At 34.4% G+C, this 21,123-nt stretch overlaps 1 protein-coding gene across 4 annotated transcripts in view; it reads right to left on the minus strand.

Moving 5' to 3' along the window:
• Positions 1–816: 816 nt before the first annotated feature.
• The window catches only part of KTN1 (kinectin 1), a 120,173-nt gene continuing 99,866 nt past the window's right edge, over positions 817–21,123 (minus strand). For 2 of the 4 annotated variants that reach the window (XM_068545101.1, XM_068545081.1), the window contains 11 exons: positions 19,274–19,363; positions 15,690–15,770; positions 14,815–14,904; positions 14,603–14,695; positions 13,563–13,634; positions 13,225–13,308; positions 12,976–13,059; positions 10,398–10,481; positions 8,508–8,600; positions 7,522–7,642; positions 817–1,303 (listed from right to left, as the gene is read on the minus strand). In XM_068545101.1, coding sequence (XP_068401202.1) covers positions 1,299–1,303; positions 7,522–7,642; positions 8,508–8,600; positions 10,398–10,481; positions 12,976–13,059; positions 13,225–13,308; positions 13,563–13,634; positions 14,603–14,695; positions 14,815–14,904; positions 15,690–15,770; positions 19,274–19,363 — 897 coding nt within the window. In that variant the 3' untranslated portion in view covers positions 817–1,298. The remainder of the gene's footprint in view (positions 1,304–7,521; positions 7,643–8,507; positions 8,601–10,397; positions 10,482–12,975; positions 13,060–13,224; positions 13,309–13,562; positions 13,635–14,602; positions 14,696–14,814; positions 14,905–15,689; positions 15,771–19,273; positions 19,364–21,123) is intronic. The other 2 variants (XM_068545111.1, XM_068545091.1) reach the window with 1 other exon arrangement.

Here is a 21,123-nt window from a genome sequence, read left to right on the forward strand (position 1 = left end):
TAAAGCAAGGAACAAAAGAGATGATTCCTGCCCTCCTGGAGCTTACTCTCTGGTAGGGAGGGGTATAGGGAATGACCAAGTATATACTGGAGGACTGTTAATGTTATAGACCAAGACAGGTAGGGGGATAGGGAGGCAGGGGGAATACTGGGTAGTCAAGACCTGATGAAAAAGGTGACATTTAAGCAGATTTCATGATGGTGAGGGAACCAGCCAAGACTGACACCCAAGAGAAGAGAGCTGTAGCAGAAAGAACAGAAAGTGGAAAGACCCCGTGGTAGAAGCATGGCTGAAACAGCAAGGAGGCCACCGTATGGCATAGCAGGTACTTTAATACTCAATGGCATAAGACATTTGTCAATGGTTATTTAGCATCTGAGCGCTCAGTGTTTCCAGCCAATTATTAAAAAAGAAAAAAGAAAAAAAAGATAACATATGTTATCAACATGTTCAAACAACAAAAAAGATAACATATGTAAACTGTGTAAAAGTGTCTGATAAGAAGAAAACAAAAAAGTTAATCATTACTTAAAATAATAATAGTAATAGTAAAAATAAAGTAGAGCTCTTCTACCTGAAGCAGGGGTGGTAGGTCTGAAACCCTAAATACTTGCCCCATCCTTTCTGTAACCCACAGTTCTTCAGGACACAGTTTACATTGCACAGAACCACAGAGAAGACCCAGAGCTCTAGTTAGAGAAGGTGTACAAGCAACAAACCTACCCTGTCTGAAGTCACAATTAATGATTGTGTTCTAAATTATGCTGATCTAAGTGCTAATGAAATCTGTTAAAGCTCAACGAAAGTCAAAACCAGTTTGAATAATAAGCATCCCTTTATTTGCTGACATCATTACAAAAACCGATTACATTAGCAACAAAAAGTGTTTTCTTGAGTTGAAGTCAGAGGCAGTTGCTCCCCAAAATGTTAAGTAAAACAGTGTACAACATCAGTATTAAAATGTTAAATTTTACATTGTCTTTACCACTTTTGATCTTCTGAACAATTTTATTGAGCAAAATAAGATAAAAGATTACATGTTTATTTTATTTTCAGGAATGTAAAGGTCTAATTATTCAAACAGTTTTTATTATAAAACTAAACTCTGAAGGTGTCTACAGAGTTGGCTTTTTTTTCTCTCTCTTTAAATCAGTAGTCTAACAAGGATTAGAAAAGACAAAACTCTGTTCAGTGTTTCTGACAAAGTAGAAAGGGTGAAAACATAAATAAGGCTTTAATTTGGCAAAATATAATACAATGCCTTCTGTTATCCTTGAATGAACAGTTTCCCAATTACTTCACTCTGTAAAAGATCAGAAAGAAATAAATTCATTTTAAAACAAAGAAACAAAAGGCAATCAGAAGACATCTGTCAAATACCAAAAAGTACATATGCCATTTGATCTAGCATGGTCTTTTCAACTAAGATCAGAACAATTAATACTAATGGTAATCAAAAATAAGAGAAAAATCTCAGGATTCAGAAGGAGCTTTTAGGTGGATTTTTAAATATGTGAACCAAAATCTCAGACCAAACTGAGAATAATACAGGGATTTAAAAATCCTATTTAGAAAACATTTACGAGAACAACACTGGGAATCCATTTGTGTCACTGTTCTACTCAAGAGACTGTAAAGCTAATAAGGTGAGTGAGCAAAGCAGCACTGGAAAGAAACCGAAATTTACAACTCTCCACCGGCGAATAAATAAGTTTCAGACAGAGATTTTCTAAGGTCTTTTGAAGCTTTCCAAGTCAGATAAAATGACTAAAGAAATTAAACTTCAAAAGCCATTAAAGAGACTAAAAGGACTTAACCATATGCAACATGTGAAGTCTGACTGGATCCTGGTTTGGAAAAAATAGCTAAAAAGATATTTCGGGTATAAGTGGGGACACAAATATGGGCTTTAAAATGGATGATATTATAGAGCTACTGTTTTGGTCTTTTTGGATGTGACAGTGATACTATGGATTTGTAAGAGAATGTCTTTGTTGTTAAGAGATGCATACTTAAGTGCTTAGGGGTAAAATGTCATATTATCTGAAAGTTACTTTCAAATGTGTTGACATCAACAAAATATGTATACACAAAGAGATGAAGTAGCTGAAGGGTGTCAGTGTTATATATCCTTTCAACTTTTCATTAAGTGTGAAAATTTTCAAAATTAAAAAGTTGAGGGGAAAAGAAGCAATTAGAAAGTTAAAAAGCAAAGTTATCACTGGCTATCATGTTCTCTAATTAAAACAAGATTAACAGCTGATCAGAAAGTCTACATAGCCCACTGGTACATTAAACTAAGAAGTGCTGTGTAAACACATTACAGAAAATGAAAACCTGATCCATATGACAGTCAAGTGTAAAGTGTAGAAATAAAAGTTAGTTTTTGTCTGAAACATTAACTCTTACACTCCAACAGCACCAAAAAAGAACTTTTTCCTTTCAGAAACAAGAGAAAACTGTATCATGAAAGAATCTATTTGTTAAAGGGAGTAAGGAGGACACATATATACAAAACACATAACACAAAATTTCACCTCAGTTTTTCCTGGATAACATCAAGAGCCTCTCCAATTCAATATTGACAAACCAAACTACGAACTTTAGGAAAAAGCCAGAACTGAAAGAAGAAACTATAAGAAGCTGGCAACAGAGGATTAGACAGAATGAGGAGAAAAGAAAGCAGTGACAAGGATCAGAGCACACAGTGCTTGAATTAGGGAGAAGAAAAGTACAGATTAAGACCACAGGGCCTAGGCCCAGACTACCTTAATCTAAATCCCAGCTCACCCAGTTACTAGCTGTGTGACTTTGGGCAACTTAAAGAACTTCTTTGGGTCTGTTGTAAAATGCGGATAAAAAAATAAGTAATAATATTAATAATCATCATCATCATCATCCCTACCTATCTACCGCACTGGGTTGTTGTGAAAATTTAAATGAACGACCATATGTTAGAAGCATGTTCATTCTTAGGGGCACATTCATGAAGTGTCAGCTGTTAAAATCATCAGCCTCCTTCCACATGATTCCACAAACAGGTTCCAAGGTAAAGGATCCTGGGTGTTATAGTCTGAATGTTTGTGTCCCCTCCGTCCCCCGAAATTCCTATGTTGAGATTCTAACCCCCATGTAATGGTATTTGGAAGTGGGGCCTTCAGGAGATTCCACTGTCATGAATGGGATTAGTGCCCTTTTAAAAAGGACCCCAGAAAGCTCCCTTGCCCCTTTTGCCATGTGAGGACACAGCAAGAAGATGGCCATCTTTAAACCAGGAAGTGGGTCTCACCTGACAGAACCTACTGGTGCCTTCATCTTAGACTCCCCAGCCTCCAGAACTGTGAAAAATAAATGTCTGCTGCTTAAGCCACCCAGTGTACGGGGTTTTTGTTATAGCAGCCCAAACAGACTAAGACACGGGGTGATAAAGTTTTCTGATATAGTCGGACATAACATTTGGAGCACTTAGAAGCCAGGCAGATATGAAACACAAGAAAAAGTAGATATCTGGAAACAAAAAAGTATACTACAAAATACTAGTGTTAACGGTCCAAAGCTACAAAAAAAATTACCTTAATTAAAAGGGGGGTGGGCGGATGACAGCCTTCTGCTTGGGGAGGTGGCAGGGGTGGGGAGAGAAGGATAGCAGATGAGCAGGAAGACTTCCAGAAGAAAAGAAGGGTTAATGTTTTACAAATTAAGGGCACAAGACAAATGCCCCTACAACTCAAAGAAAGGCTAAGTTCTGTGTATTAGGATTTTGAAAACTAAATTACTGTACATCATCTCTCTCATTTTTGTCTTTTAAGAATAGCTTTTCTCGTACTGAAAATGTACAGCATTATCTTAAACAATTCATATGTACTTGTAGTATATACTAAAAAGAAGTAAGATTCCTGGTGGGAAGGTAAATTGGTGCAGCCACTACGGAAAACAGTATGGAGGTTCTTCAAAAAACTAAATATAGAGCTACCATATGACCCAGCAATCCCACTCCTGGTCACACAGCTGAAGAAAACTCTAATTAAGAACGATACATGCACCCCAATGTTCATAGCAGCACTATTTACAAGAGCCAAGACATGGAAGCAACCTAAGTGTCCATCAACAAGAAGACGTAGTATATACATACAATGGAATATTACTTGGCCATAAAAAAGAATGAAATAATGTCATTTGCAGCAACATGGATGCAACTAGAGATTATCATACTAAGTGAAGTAAGTCAGAAAGAGAAAGACAAATACCATATGATATCACTTATATGTGGAATCTACAATATAACACAAATGAATTTATTTACAAAGCAGAAAGAGACTCACAGACATAGAAAATAAACATGGTTATCAAAGGGGAAAGGGGGTTGGGGGGGAGGGATAAACTGGGAGTCTGAGATTAGCAGATACAAACTACTATATATAAAACAAGATAAACAACAAGGTTCTACTGTATAGCACAGGGAACCTTATTCAATAAGGTTCAATATTCAATATATTGAATATTTAATATCTTGTAATAAACTATATAGAAAAGAATATGAAAAAGAATATATATATATATATATATATGTATATGTGTATAACTAAATCACTTTGCTGTACACCAGAAACTAAAACAACATTGTAAATTAACTATGCTTCAATTAAAAAACAAAAAGAAACAGTAATAACGTATACCTAAATAAAGCAGGGAAGGAAAAAAAGGTTCTTGACGTCAGACATTAACCTATAAATTCTAATGATTAAGAAATCTGTATTTCCAATTTAATTATCTGGTAGTAATTTTAAAAGAGTTGACAAGAGGGAGAATACACTGAGCAAAAATGATGGCTGAAGTTAAAAACCTGAGGGTAACACAAACATTTAAAGGGCATAAAGAAGAGCTGTGGGAACCAAGAGATCCCTAAGGCGGGGTTATCAGTGTCAATGCTGGGTAGAACCTATGCAAGGAGAGAGTTCTCAAGTGCTGGTGGACCTCTAGCTTCATACAATCCATCTATCCTTCACGATACACTGATGACCACTCAACCGCCCTTTCACTTGCCAAATTTGAAATTAAGTTCATCAGCTAACAAAAGAATGCTGAGTTACCTATCACTTAGGTGAGCTGCCTGCTAAACAACAGTTCAGTTTTAGCTGTGTTGCCAGGGTATATGTATTTCTTTTAACAAATTACACACTACAATTTTATAAATTAGGAAGAAAAACATCTGGAAAAATAAAAGTGTTACTACCAATGATCAGTGTTAAGTCTCAAATTTAATATGATTAAGGCAAATGTGGAAACAGGCAAGCAAAAATGGTTCAGACCACATGTTTGGGAAGAAAAAGAAAATACTGAAGAACACTTTTGAGATGCCGGAGAGATACTACTGACAAGGTCTAAAGGCAAAGGGTAACAGGCCATCTTATAATTTTTTAGGTTCTCAGAAGAGAAACCCTTCCCTTAGAAAACAGAGGCCTAAGGACTGACCTCACCATATTTAGAATAATTCACAACTATTTTCAGTATCTTTTATGCAAAAGACGATCCTGTATTAGCTCTAGCAATTAGGAAATCATTAATGAATGACCTCAGCAAAAACGGTTTCAACGGAATGGCAGAAAGAGAAGCCATTCTAAGGAGATGGAGTAGTTAGTAGCAAGAGACTGTGAGAATAGTTTCTTCTTTTAAGAATCTTTGTTAAACAGTGAAGTAAAAAAATTAGGGTGGTAACCTAAAGAAAGTACAAAGTTAAAATAATATATTTGAGCATTTTTCAAGACTGAACAGAAGCAGTGAGTGGAGAGAAGAGAACAGGACTGAAGATGTGGGAAGGAGAGTTGCCCTGGGAAGCAGGAAACGAGGTTATTTTCTAATTTGGGGAAGGTTGGTAAGGTGGCAGAAATCTAACTCTAGGTAACTGAGAGGTCAGCTTACCAAGGATAAAAGATTAAGGTATAATTCTTTTTGCTGACAGGTTATAAGAATGAGTTGGGTTTATTTGAAAAGTCTTCTTAGAGGTAACTGACCTGAAACAGCATTTTAAAGGAGAGCGTATGCTAAGACAGGCCAGAGGACAATCGTTCTATAAAAGTGAGACAGAATGCCCCTGTAATCAAGATGGAGGTCCATCCCAACTTTTCCAGAGCACCTAACCTGTCCCGAGGCCTTTGTATAACCTAAGAGTCTTAAGTTTGGGTTCTGAAAGGGACGATTCAGTGATGAGTGGCCCCCTGGCATTGCACAGGCCACCCTACTCATGCCCAGGACACCACGATTATTATAGAACAAACAGCTTCAAAAGAAGAATATCTAAAGTATTCAGTGCATATCAGAACACCCTAATTACCCAAGGCATTGTGACTTAAGTCATTCTTAAAACAGGTAAAACCCAGGAATCAAATCAATCAACATGCATTTCCAGGTAATATGGGCAATAAAATTTTATAGCTTGGTTTGTTTATCTTCAGTTAAGACTCTCACTTCAGGAGTTAAAAAATAGATTTCTTTGATTACCCACAGCAAACTTAAATAAAATCCAGCTTCCAATGTAAATAAACTGTGATGACTTGATTTTCAGTTCAGCATCTTACCTCAGTAAAAACATTATAGTCACTTTATTTTACCAAGTCATTAAAAAAAAAAGAAATCACACAGATATTTTACCAGAACTAAGATCAGGATAAACTAAAGAAACAGTTGCAGACACTATGGCAATGAACAAAACCTAGATAAACAAGTTATGAGTCTGTTCTGTAAAAAGGTCAAAAGAGGCAAAGAAAAAGGGTTTTTACATGAAAACACTAATTCGAAAAGATACGTTCACTGCAGCATTATTCACAATACTCAAGATATGGAAACAACCTAAGCGTCCACCAGTGAATGAACGGATAGAGAAGATGTGGTATGTATATGTACAAACACACACACACACACACACAGTGAAATACTACTTGGCCATAAAAAAGAAGGAAATCCTGCCATTTGCAACAACATGGTTAGAACTTGGAGGTATGATGCTAAGTAAAATAAGTCAGATGGAGAAAGACAATATGATTTCACTCATATGTGGAATCTAAAAAAACAAAACAAACAAACAAAACAAAAACAAACTCATAAAAGAGAACAGCTTAGTAGTTACCAGAGGGGAAGGGAGTTGGAGGGTGGACAAAATGGGAAAAGGAAGTCAATTGTATGGTTATAGATGGTAACTAGTCTTGTGGTGGTGATCATCTTGCAGTGTACACATGTATAATGCTATACTCGTGAAACTTACATAAAAAAAAAAAAAAAAAAAAGATAAGGTATGTTTTTTTCTCCTCGAAGCTACAAGACCAAAAAATATGTACAAGATAGAAATAAAACTCCAAGAAAGCTATAAAGCTGTCATTTGGAGGTTTTGAGAGAGATAAAGAGGGAATATTTCCACTAGGGTAACAAGAGTTCCTATATTTAAAGTAAATACACACTATACATACATTTACACACACACTATGTCAATTATCTATAGACAGACAGTAATACTTCAGTTATTCTTACCTAATACCTGATAGTGTTCTTTCTCCTTTGTGAGCTGTTGGTTTACTGCCTGAAGTAACTGCTGTAACTGTGTTACAGTCTGATTTAGACTTACAGACATTGTCTCCTTCTCAGAAGACTCCTAAAAAGAAGACGGAAGAGATGAAAAACTCTGAGCACAAGAAAAAGGCATTTGCAACCAAAACCGAAAATATTTTATTGTTGTTTTAAACACAAACATAAAAAAAATCTGAAAGATGCTATGAAAATTGACAATAAAAACCACATAGACCAATAGTGTTTGCTGCCTAGTGGTGCAAATTAGTTTGCACCAAAGAAAGTTATGTTATAAATGTTGTCACTAGGTTACAAAGGGAAAAATCTAGAATCGATGAATATCAGATATAAATCCATTTCTCCTTTCAGAAAGAAAACTGCAAGGAACCAAAGGAGAGTACATTCATAACAACAGAAAAATAACAGTTAACATATATTGAGCTCTTACTAAACTTGAGGCACTGTTTTAAGTGTTACCCACTATTCTAAGTGTTTTATATAGTAATTCATTTATTCCCTTCAACAATCCTACAAGATAGGTACTATTATCATTGCCTTTTACAGATGGAGCAACTAAAGCACAGAGAGGATAAGAGTTTCCCCTAAGTCAGTCACACAGCTACTGAATAGTAGAACCAGGATTCAACACAAGCAGCAGAGTCTACAGTCTTAAGCAGCACATCATAATACTTTCCACCACAAACCTAAACACTAACATAATAATATCTCACCAAGCTAAAGTGAAAACAAACATTAATAAGAACACTGCATTTCAGATAAGATACCTCAAAGAAAAAAACAACCTTGAGTTAAGAATGCAACATAATTGATAGAAGTACATTAAAAAAAGGCATTTTTTCAAGGCAGAGATGGATCCTGTACATTTTTTATCCTTCACGTAATTTACAAGGTAATTAGCCCAGAGATTTGGAGCTAAAGAAAATGCATACCGTTTCTGGGGAAACATCACTATTCTCAATAACAGTAGTGTCTCCAGCAGCTTTTACTATTTTTGACTGGATAAGATCAAGTGACTGTTGAGCCTGTGAGGAAAGCAATATGGAGCCTCTGAATAATACAACTGATAAATAAATATATACAAGAAAAAAAATGAGTGATTTTCTTACACTCATTATATTTTGTACAAAACTAAGGCTCTTCTCAAAATACAACGTAAAGCCAACCTTTCCAGTTTTTTCCCCCAAATCAAATAGCTTTCTCCCCCACCAGATTATAAAAACACATGCTCACCATTTTAAAGTTCAAACAATGCAGAAAATGTATAAAGAAATTAAAAGCAGAAATAACCACAGTGACATTTAGGTTAACATTAGTCTAGATCAGAGGTCAGCCAAATCTAGCCACACACAGCCTGTTTTTGTAGAGCTCACAAGCTAAGAATGGTTTTTACATTTTTAAAGAGTCGTGCTCGACAAAAAAAAAACAGAGTATATGAAAGAAATTATAGGTGGCCCACAAATCCTAAAACAGTTTGTGAGTTTGCTGACTCCTAGTCTAGACCCCTCTTTAGTGCGTATATGTCCTAACAGAATATTGGTAGAAAATGTTCTATAAATGGGCTTTTAACATACATGCTGTTTGACGAAGCATTTTATCTTTTTACATGTCAATAAATATTTATGTGCATTTCCAATTAAGAGTTGCACAGTATTTCTATTACATAGATATGGTGCAGTTCACTTTCAACTACTGTTGCCATTCTATGCCAAATAACATGGCATATCCATATCTCTGAGTACCTGTTTGATATCCTTAAAGCACCTTCTGAGAAAATAAACTGCTAGGCTAAAACTGCAAGTTTTATATGTTTTCCAGTGATCAAACATTCACGTTATCAAAATATAAATTAGATTGCTCAATCTTGACAATGTATCATATATCTAAGTCAGAGCTCTGAAACTTTTTTTTAAATAATTCACATTCTTAATTTATTTTCATTCACAAAATAGCCCTTGTAAATGCCATTTTATAGAAGACAAACTTGAGACTTGCAAAGATCAAATAATTGCCCCGTGGTCACACAGCTCAGAAGTGGTAGCAGTAGGATTCAAACCTAATGAAACTTTTTAAGTTCACATTTTATCTACTGGTGACAACATCAAAGTAATCTGAAGCAACTCCAGATTCCTAGACTTTTGCATAACAATTATGATACAATCATACAGAACCAACAGAAATATTTCTTTCAACCTTTAAAAAAGTGGCGAATTTAATTGTTTTGCTAATGACTAGATCTCTTATAAACACAATCTTAGCTCTAAAGCAGCTTTGATAAAAGCATTTATGAATTACACTATCAAATATCTCAAAACAGAACTACAAATAACTTGTCAACCTAACGCAAAGAATAAAAAATGTAATCCTAAAAATCACCCATCTACATATGAGATTAAGAAAAACATATTTCTACAAAGAAATAAAGGGACGAATTTCTGAAACATCAGAGGTCTATATTTCAGATTCATGAAGATCAAAAGAAACATACTTTGTGAATGACTATATAAGCAAATCCCAATAAAAATATATAGATGTAACCAATTTTAAAAGAGTCACATCAACTGAATTCAAAATTTAATATACGCTTTATAAAGCAATTAATTATATAAATATGATGAAACGAAGAAGCGAATTAAGAACGGAGAAACAAGCCAAAAAGTCTAGTTCCAAATATGTAACTGTATAACAAACAGCTTAAATTTATAAACAAATTAATGTAATGATGCAAAAGAATGAATCCAGGGTTAGCAGCATGTCTACTTAAGGTTCAAGGTACAACACAATATGACGATGTGGCATCTTCAGGACAAGCAGTGTCTTACCTTATGCAAGTCACCAGCTACCTTCTGTCTTTCACTTTGTTCAGTTCTAAGTTTTGCAAGTGTTTCATTTAACTGTTTCTTTAACTGTAAAAATACAGGAACACCACAATTAACTTAATTCACATCCTTCTTTGATTCCTTCTTTGATTATGCTGAGACCACTAGGACTGAAGAATGAATGAGAAAGAATGGGATCGCTAACAGTTATTATGCACAGTGGATTAGCCAATATGCTGCACCAGATGTACAGAAAAGCTAAGAAGTGGAGGTTCCAATCTGTAAAGCTAAACATAAGAAAAGCTACAGAAACGAACTAGAGTTTAGAGTAGAAAACTGCAAATGTAAAAACAAAACCATCAAATTCCAGTAGATTACTTTTTTTAAAGTATTACTATTCACTATTCATAGGGCAGTTCATTCACATTTATTTCAAATTAAAAGGCAAGTCATAAGAAATTTTACTAGTTTTTAAATGTTTAAAGGCTTTCTTAACCTATATAGTTCAGTTAAGAAGAATCAACTGTGTGATATTTAAAAAAAAACATTGAACAGAAGATTATAAATCCAGTAAAATGAAATCTTCAAAAATAATATCACTCATCCTTTTAAGACGTCACTAGAAAGATGAGTGCAAGACCACACTGGCCTAACTATACCAACATGTCTTAATATATACATCTCAACCAACTTGTTGAAACAGTTATAAAGCTCTATTAAACCCTAGAGCTAATACGTAATGACTCTTCTCTTAGTAACTATTCTGATTACGTACGAATGAGGGAAATGGACTCACTGACAAAAGATAACTTTTTCTTATTAAACTCATCAAGTTAATTATGTCTCTCACCCACCGGCACAGCATTCCAAACAGTTCTGGAAACCGAAAAGGGGGAAATACAAGACACTGACATTTCGAACATGTAGAGAGAATTAGTGCAGGACATTCCACTTGGAAATTTTATTTTGGGAACTCTATTTATCCCAAATGCTTCAGTTCTTGCTCCTTTACTTAACTCTGATTTCACACATCAGAGAGGTTATTCCTTTGGCCCAGGAACACACAATGTATAAGCAAACAAAATTATTTTAATATATCTTAAAATGTGGCAACAGTTACCCTGAGCAAAAAGCAAACAGGAAGATTAAAATGAAGACTGCAAACTCAAGGCAAAAAAAATTTTAAATATCACTCAAAATGACCTCTTGACAGAAGTAAAGGGTCAAAATGTACAAAGAGAGCATCAGACTGAATGGAGACTCAACCATAATCCTGTGGGTTTGATGCTGCACTGGAGTCAGCCACCAAGCATCAAAGTTAAAAGTAAAATCTCCAAGAATTGTAGGTAGAAGTGGTTTTTTAAAAAACACATTACAGGATAAGCATATCACTTAAAGCTGTGGCATATCACAGTACCAATCTGTGCAAGGTATGGCAAACGTATGCATAAAACCTTAATTGAATCATTCCCACACTGCAGCGGGAATGATTCAATTAACGTAAAATAAAGGTAAATTTTATTTCAAAAATAGAAAGGGGCGTGTGTGTGTGTGTGTGTGTGTGTGTGTCTCTCTCTCTCTCTCTCTCTCTCTCTCTCTCTCTCGCTCTCTCTCTCCGGGTGGGGACTCTGTGTACATTTCATAGAGAGCTCTACTCTGAAAATTGATTCCCATAAATCACTGCTGTAACACTGCTTAACATGATTGAGTTAAGAAATTTTCTTTGGCACATACAGCAGTACTAAAAAGAAACTTCCAAACTTGGCAGCGTTAACTTATAGTAAGGAGAAAACTAACTTACTGCAATTGTACTAGAGTTCATTCAAGTACTTTTTAAAAATCTAATCATATTCTTAATTTTTAAAAGTCACAGATAGACATAATGATTACTGTTTCAAACATACCATAAGATAGTCATGTTTATCTAACAAACAAGCCTGTCTCAATCAGTGCAAATTTTCAGAAAATTTAAGAATGGGAATACAGGGTACTCTGTCTTTATACAACATTTAACTAACTTTGAGTCTGTAGTTTTCGGATTATTATGCTCTGAATGATACGATGATGATAAAGAATTCCACAAGCTTTTTGTTATCTATAATGTGTAGAAAGGCCAGTTAAAATAAGAAGCTACATTGGATCGTTGCCCTTGAATGAAGAATATGTATCTTCCACCTTCAGTAATCTCCTTCTAGGTTAGAAAATAAGAGGCCCAGTTAACTATGGTAACTCTGAGAAGAGAATCTTTGCACCTCAGCCAATCTTTGTCTGTTTGTTTCATTTCTTTATTCACTGAAAATAACGCTGTTGAAGAAATTTGGTTTTATAAAACACAGAAAATTTTGAAAAAGAGTTGCAAGCCAAACATGCCATTGTTAGGAGCTGAGAAAAGAAGGATCATCTTAGGAATCAAGAAAAGACAGACCATCTTGAGTCATCAGAATATGAAGATTATCTTAAACTTACAAAAATGCCAAGTTAAAGGTGTTAGCAAGGAGAAAAAGTCTGGATGGTTTCTCCACATGTCAACACAAGTGTTTTCAGAGCCTACTTGATACCCCGTGGAGAACAAGCTTCTTACCAAATTTAGCTCTTCATTCTGTCTTACTGCTTCAGAATATGAATCATCAAGTTTTTTCTGCAATTCAGTCAACAGATCTTTCAGCTGCAATGAAGTTTAGAGTTTAAGATTGATTTCCTTATGATATCCCATGTTTGTACGCTACTTGGAAGCTCTGCCAGAAACAACTTACACTGAAATATTTTATCACTCTGTTATAAATTTAACTTAAATTGAGAAGCAAGGTTGAAAAAATTCTATCGTAAGTACCTCTCTGACTTCCGTAACATAGGTAGATCGTTCCATTTCTGCCTTCTCTAGCTCCATTTCCAAATGCTCTCGTTCTCTTCTCAGCTAGCAGTGCAACAAAGAAGGAAAAGTTAAGAGACATATTTAAGAGGCTTCCCTACAATGAAAAGTTATGACACTTATGAATAGAAAACTATATGAATATAAAACTATACCATCTGAAACACTACCCAAGATATTCTTAAAGGCATAACAACCACATCATAAGACAAAAGAAATCTTAAAACACAGCTTGTAAGACAATCCTTAATGCTAAAAATGAGTCCATAGGTCACAAGTCAAATGGTGAGATAACATACATTTTCAGTATCTTTACTTTCTCTTCTTAATCGCTCTAGCTCTTGCTCCGAAGATGTGAATGACAATTGCATCTGAAATGTGAAATAATTATATGACCAAGTTAAACCACCAGGGATACAGAGGCTTTTCTATCTTGTAGAATTTTAATCAATTAGACACTTCAGAGGTTTTTTTTTGATGTATCTCACTTAAAGCCATAACTGAATTTTAAAAGATCTTAAAAATTAGAGTATCACATTTAACTTGATTTAAACTATGGTCAAAACCTACCCCATTTGCATGGCATTATATTAGGTCCAGTTAATTGTTAATTAACTGTAATTAACAATAATCAGCTGTACTTAATCCCCAAATGCATTAATATAGAATACCATCAGCAACCCTGGATTCTGCACAGGTCAGCCCAGGAAAACAAGTGAGCAAGAGATGGCACTCTTTACCACACCCAAGTACTACTACGCCATTCTATATGAGCATCCAAGATACCAGATTTTGGTATCTGTGGAGACTCCTGGAACTAATTCCTTGATGGATATGGAGGGACAACCGTAAACAGAAGAAAAACTAAGACTACATAATAATATTCAAGTCCCACGAACAGAAGAAGGACTTACTTTTTCTTGAATACTATTATCATGAGTCACATATCTGTGTTTTAAAACTTATTGTGAACACCAAATTCTTTGCCTATGTTATCACATTGTGGTTCTTTAACTTCCAAAGCACTCTGCATTCTGTATCATTGCTCTTTAGTCATACTCTAAACCAGTGAGTCTCCAGCGTCACTGGGCATCAGAATCATTTGGGGGGCTCTTCACAACACAGGCTGCTGGCCGCACAGCTTCACATTCAGTAGGCCTTGGGGGCCCCAAACAATGTGCGTCTCTAACAGGTTCCCACGCGACGCTGACGCTGCGACGCTGACGCTGCTCGTCCAGGGCCCGCACGGTGAGAACCAGTACTCTAAGCTTTTTTTTTTTTTAAATCGTTCACACATCCCTTTTATTTTTTTTCCCCTAAGCTCTTCTTTTTTAAATACCTGTTTAATAGTCTTTTGTGATTCATCGACCTTAACTTTCCATTTATTCTCTTCTTGCTCCACACTTCTCTGTAGTTTCTGTAAAATTCCTTCCTATAAACAAAAGTATAGTTGTTCTGAAAAATTCATGTTCTAATACCAAGATAAACTATTTAAGCAACTAAGTAATGTTAATAATTATTTTAAAATGTAGGTTAAAAGTCATTTCCTACTGTTTCTGCAAGGACGGATTTGTATTTTTCACACTCTAGCTGTAACAATGTGTGCATTTCATCAGCTTCTTTCAACTTGTGCTCTAAAACCTGCAAACAATAAAATAAAGAAAAATTCTCTAGTTTAGTTTTACTAGAAAGTTTTGTGCTTCAAATTTGTTTCAGTACTTAATGGTATATTATACAAATGGTTTCTGTTTTATTATTAATCACTACATTTCAACCTTCTTAAGTAACAATGAAGTTCAATTACCTTTTTGGTCATTTGATTTTCCTAATAAAACTCCTAGAGTCTGTTTAATACAAAATATATCACACAATTTTGTAATAAATAGGCTTGTCACTCTTTAGTGAGACAGTAAAATCAAAGCAGATCCACATGTGAAGTAAGGTCACAATGCCATGGGAAAGAGGGTTTTATTCATGCCACTTGAGAGACAAAAAAAGTTCATCTCCCAAATTTCAGTAGTCAAGGATAAAAATACATCTAGGCTCTGAACACTCCTAAGTAATGTATTTGGGGATACATTAGCAAACCAGTCAGTTTCTACCTATCAACTGATCTTTCCTTTCTAAACCCAAGCTAAAAAGAGAGCAAGAGACAGTTAAATATTCAGTTTTAGAAATGACTAAGATAACAGAGTTAAAGGAACAAGAAACATCAGCTTTGTACACAAATCAAACACAAGGAAGACTTAATAGCTTTTCCACCAAAATGTACACAAAATGAAACCACCTTCTTATACTTTCTGAAAAGATCACTATTCTACTCATAATATAGCCTTTATCTTTCCCAAGCTTATGAAGAAAAATTCTGATTTACTTCTTTTTTCTATGTTTCTTTAAAATATAAATACTTCACTTCATGAACTAACCTTAACCTCTTCTGAACCTGAAGTTCCAGCCACACATTCTTTTGCCCTCTTTTCAAATCCATGCAACCATTCACTATAACTCTGTGGAGAAGAAAAGTCAAAACAACCAATTTCAGAAAATACCTAAATGAAATAAATAAAGTATTTTAAATAACCAAATTCGAAGATAATAAAAGAAATCTACATAGACAAACACCATCCCTCTGGAAATTTCAAAGAAGAATAGAATTGTTACATAAGTGGTAGGTGACCCAGCCTTGAAAATAAAACACTAAAAATATGCCTATGTACTACCACAAAATCAAATCTAAATTTATTTACCCTGTCCTAGGATATGTGCAACTGAATTCTGGACATACAGGTAGAAGATCTGGGCTCAAACCAGCCTCTACCACTTACTAGTGCTAGGACTAATAGATTCAATATTTAAGATAGAGAAAGCCTAGAATGAATAATTTTTCAAAACTTTTTTTCAGGTGAACCAGTTCTCAGAAACTGAGTTCATAAACTACAAGTTCAATTGAGATGCTCTAGTCAGAAGATTTCAGATTCTGTGAAGGTGCTCCAGGGATTGTGAAAATACTTCAAAATAAATACGTATTATGAAGCATTTTTTAAATCATAATGAGAAATAAGAATACACAAACAATTGTGTGCTTAAAACCAACAAAAACTCTATTTGTACTGAAAGGTTAGCTGATGCAAACGCAAGGCATTATAGTTTTAGTCATTATTCCAGATTTCAGAAAAAAATACTCTCGATTTTTGATGCTTCTTGTCTGAATTTTAAACTCTGATAAAGAGTATTTGTTAGATACTTTAAAGCAAATTTCCTCTTACATTCCTCTTTTAAGTCTTTGGTTTACTTTAATTCAAGACAAAAAGAACACACATGAAATTTCTATTAAATGCTCCAATTAAAAGTTCTACTTATGTGGCTGAATCAGGATTCTCTATACTCCATCAAATAAAAAACAGAGAAAACTGGATGCTGAGATCACCCTGTAGTACAATACCCCGTAGTACATATTAGTCAAAAAAGCCTCTTCATTTAAAAACAAAATTACATTCTCACATCATAAATTTGAATGATGACAAAATGATACTATTAAAATCCTACTTAGCTTCAAATACTGGGAGTCAATATAAATTAAATTCAGATTTAGATGCTTAAAGTATGTAAGCCTCTCTTCAATCCAGGTCATATAGTTTAGATCACTCCTCTGCTGATTTTCTTAGCAAAAAAGCAATAGAAAACACTTTAAAAAAATTACTTCATGTATGAAAGCCCTTTTATATCTACTGACTATATTCACTTAATATTAAATTTCATTATTATTGCTTTATTATCTTAAGGTAAATAGTTTATTATCCATCATATCTCTAAAAATTTAAAATGCTAGACCCTAGGTAGCACACAGAAAGCTTAATATATTTCTTAAATACAGACTACATGCAGAAGTATTCAACTTTTAACAAGTGGATGAACAAAAGCCAAATATCATCATTCATGTCTTATGGTGATTTATAAATATTTATAGTGTCAGAAATGGTTTGGTGGTTGAAGGTGGGTAATATTGCTGTTAAGAATGAATTTGTTACATTAAAAAGAATTTTTAATTCTGGTGATCTTATACAATCTTTAAAGAAGAGAAATACAAATTATTAACTCTTTTGGCTCATAAAATACTGCCAAATAAATCTTCCAATTCTATTTCCACTAATAAAATATAAAGTAGGAATAAAGAAATAAAAACAGCTTATGGCCACAAAGGAAAAAATATGAAGTATATGAAGAGCAACCCTTTCTCCTAGGTTCAATGTAAGAACAGCACTAGAACTGACAATTTATTCATATTGCCCAGCACAGGTTATTTCATCAGCTCAACCCATATTTACTAAGCTGATCAAACTTGAATATATCCTCAACAGTTACAACAGAAACAAAAGAATTTTTGCTTCTTGTGCAAGTTAGACGCAGACGATATGTAGATAAAACCTACGAGAGCAAGCAGCTAACTCAGAGTGCACAAAGAACAGGCCATGACGTTTACTTACATCACACCGGGCACCCACGGCCCTCTCCTTGAGAAATATCCTGATTCCAAGTTTGGGGCAGGAAGTGTACACAATACATCAGGAACTACTTGTCACACCACAAAGCAAAGAAGCTACCGAAGTTTAGCAGTCCTGTGTCAAAAGGATTTGGTAGCCAGCCTAAATAAGCTCCAACGGGCCAAAGAAGCAAAAGCAGACATGATGCATCTCCTAATGGAAGTGCACAACACTGCCCATGAAGTAGTCTTGCCTCCACCCATCCTACCCCTGAAGTGTTGAGACTGAATCTAATCAGGCCTCCACTGACTACCAATTTATGGGATACACAAGGAACAGAGGAACATACTGACATTACTGGGATGCAGTCAGCTAAATCCAGACTGGGAAACTGCATATGAAACCACTACATTCAAAAAAAAAAAAAAAAAAAAAAAAAGGTGGGCAAGGGGGTGTGCTGACAAATAAAAGGGAACCCATGGAATAAAAATGATCCAAAAGACGTCTTAAATCAACCACAGGTTGACCTTATTTGAGTCCTGACTAAAACAAACTACAATGAGTAGTCATTATTTCATTAAAATACATTATATGGCAACTGAAAAAATCCAAATATTGACTAGATGTATGACATAAAGAATTTTTTAAAAATATAATAATAGTATTTTTTAAAGGAATCCTTATCTTTTAGAAATATTTACAGATGAAATGCTCTGATGTTTGACTTCCTTCAAAATAACGGAGGAAGCACAGGGCTAGAAGTAAAACAAGACCGTGCATCAATGCATGCGATATACTGGTAATGGCTGAAGTGAGATACTGTTTTACCCGGCTCATTACGCTACTCTCTCTGCTTCTGACTACACATACATACAACTTCCCACTAAAAGAAAAAAGGACCTATGCCACCATTTTAGAAAACTACATGCACACTCAAAGGCTTTCTCTGCCCTCAAGTATTCACTGTATTAATTCTCTGAACGGAGGGAACTTTTCTCTCCCATTTAAAACACATACAACCTCAAATAAAGCAAGTTGTTCTATATCATCTTTAAGACTTTTGCTTGAAGAAGTTAACAGATGACCAAAATCTTAAGTTATGAGATAAAAATAGCCTGGTTCTTAGTATTAAATACATTTAAAAATAAAGTGTTCCTAAAACTAAGACGGAATCACTTAAAATTAAGTTCTATTTTGAATAAAGCCATTAAGAACATTACTGACTTATTAACCACTATTGACTTATGAAGAAATATTTCTTTCCCAAATATGATGTTTATGATCCTCTAAATAATATGTCTCACATGTAAATTTTATAGATTACAACAAAGTATCAACTGAAAAAACATAAATGTCTTTGAACCAAGTTATTGATTTTAACTACTTAAAACACCCTAGGTTAAAAATGAGAAAGACTGAGGGATCAGTGCACCCTAAAACCAAGTGCAGAGTGCAAATGCTGCTTATTCACAACTTCCTTGAATAATGATAAGGACGTCATGTTTTAAAAAATAATAAATTAATCTTACCAAATTAGAAGGTACAGACACCTTTGGAAATAATTTTTTGAGAACTTCTTTAGCTTCTAACTCAACAGCTTCCACATGCTGTTGTCTTTCCTAAAGCAGAAGAAGAACCAAATCAAACTTACAAGATTACAGAATTAAAAAAAAAAAAAAAGCTACAGTCTTTTAAGCTCTAAGGGAAGAAAAAGACTTAATATTTTAAAAATTCTTCTTATTACTGACAAATGTTCAAATTTCCCATTCTGAAATATCAAAATGCTTACATAAGAAAAAATCTGCAAAATCTCAAAAGCACCCTAAGTAACAATGTCTTATATTAATCAAACTAAGGCAATATCTGACAATATGGACATTTTCCTTGTCATCAAGTGATACCCCTCCAGGAACAATTCAAAAAACAAACACAAAAAAAACACAAAAAATACTTCCTACAGCTAAAACAAACTACATGCAAAAAATATGCATCTGGGTGACATAACTGAGGCTTATCAGGCTGGCAAATCTCTTTCCAAAAAATGCATCACTGATGGACCATGGAATTAAAATGGCAACTTTGATACTTCCAGTTTCAAGGTCAGGTGAAGCTATTTATGCTAAACAAAGGGGGGGAAAAAAAGAACCACCAAAATTTGACAGGTGTACATATGGGAAAAAGAGTAAAGAGAAAGAGGAAAAATCGATGGTGTACTACTTCACCAATGCTGTCAAGAAGACTAACTCTGGCATGTGTGTATGGACTCTGTCAGCTGTTAAATTTAAAGGTAAGTATCACAAATGCATGTCTAGATTTGGTGATTTTAAATCCAAGTCTAATGGGTATCAATTATTAACTCAAAAGCATTGTTTGTCAAAATTAGGGTAATGATTTGATCACACGAAAAATAAAAATCGAATATTCAAACTATCTCTACAAGATTAAAAAACAAAAAAGACATATATAAAAATGCACATCTAAACCAAGCCAAGAAAATCATCTCAAAACACTGGTGAAGTTCAACAGGTGACAAGAAGGCAAGCAAGCTAGCAAGATCTCAACCCTATCTTCCCCCACCATTTAAATCGATCTTTCAAATCTATTATGGATTTAAGATGCACACGCTTCAATTTAAGAAAATCTAATAACATGAAAATCTAAAGTTACACAATAAGAAGCTAGAGATTAATCATATTCTGTACACACAAAAAGCTGTTACTTTATTCGGATTAATGGCAGGGTTTTAAAAATGGATGTTTTAATGGAGTATTTTCAATAACTCAGTAAAGTCCACTATTTTTCAGGGATACATCCACCTAACTGCATAAAATAAGGTACACTCATTTAAGGAAAATGATTAACTGCTAATTCAGAAACAATGAAGAGCTCATTTTTATCATCTGACCATAGAAGTGGTAGAGCAATCTCTAAAGAAAATCAGGAAAAGAGACACTGTGGAACAGAAACTTTTTTGAAAATTCCCCAAGGGAAAAAGAATCTAACTAAAGGAAATAGGTGTCTAACTTGTAACTATGAAGCACAAAAATGTACTAGCAATTTTAGGTAAAAAGTTTTCATTTGACATAGTAGTTTGGTTGTGGATAGCAATTTCTATTCCACTTTAATATTGAAAACTGCATTATTATAATTTCCTTACTATCTTTACCTAAGTGTAACATGTGTGAAGTACCTTTCATGTGAACCTGTCATTAATAGTAGGTCCTCAAGAACATTTACTCCTTATAGCACAACCTGTAGTCAGGGGTCAATCAACATCATTTTATACCTATGCTATCTGAGGACTGTCTAAATGCCATTAAAATAGAGGAGTATAAAGTCTATGCTCTGTAGATCATCAGCCATGCAAGAAGCCATCATG

This window comes from Eschrichtius robustus, chromosome 1 (genome assembly GCF_028021215.1).
Source record: "Eschrichtius robustus isolate mEscRob2 chromosome 1, mEscRob2.pri, whole genome shotgun sequence".
NCBI lineage: Eukaryota > Metazoa > Chordata > Mammalia > Artiodactyla > Eschrichtiidae > Eschrichtius > Eschrichtius robustus.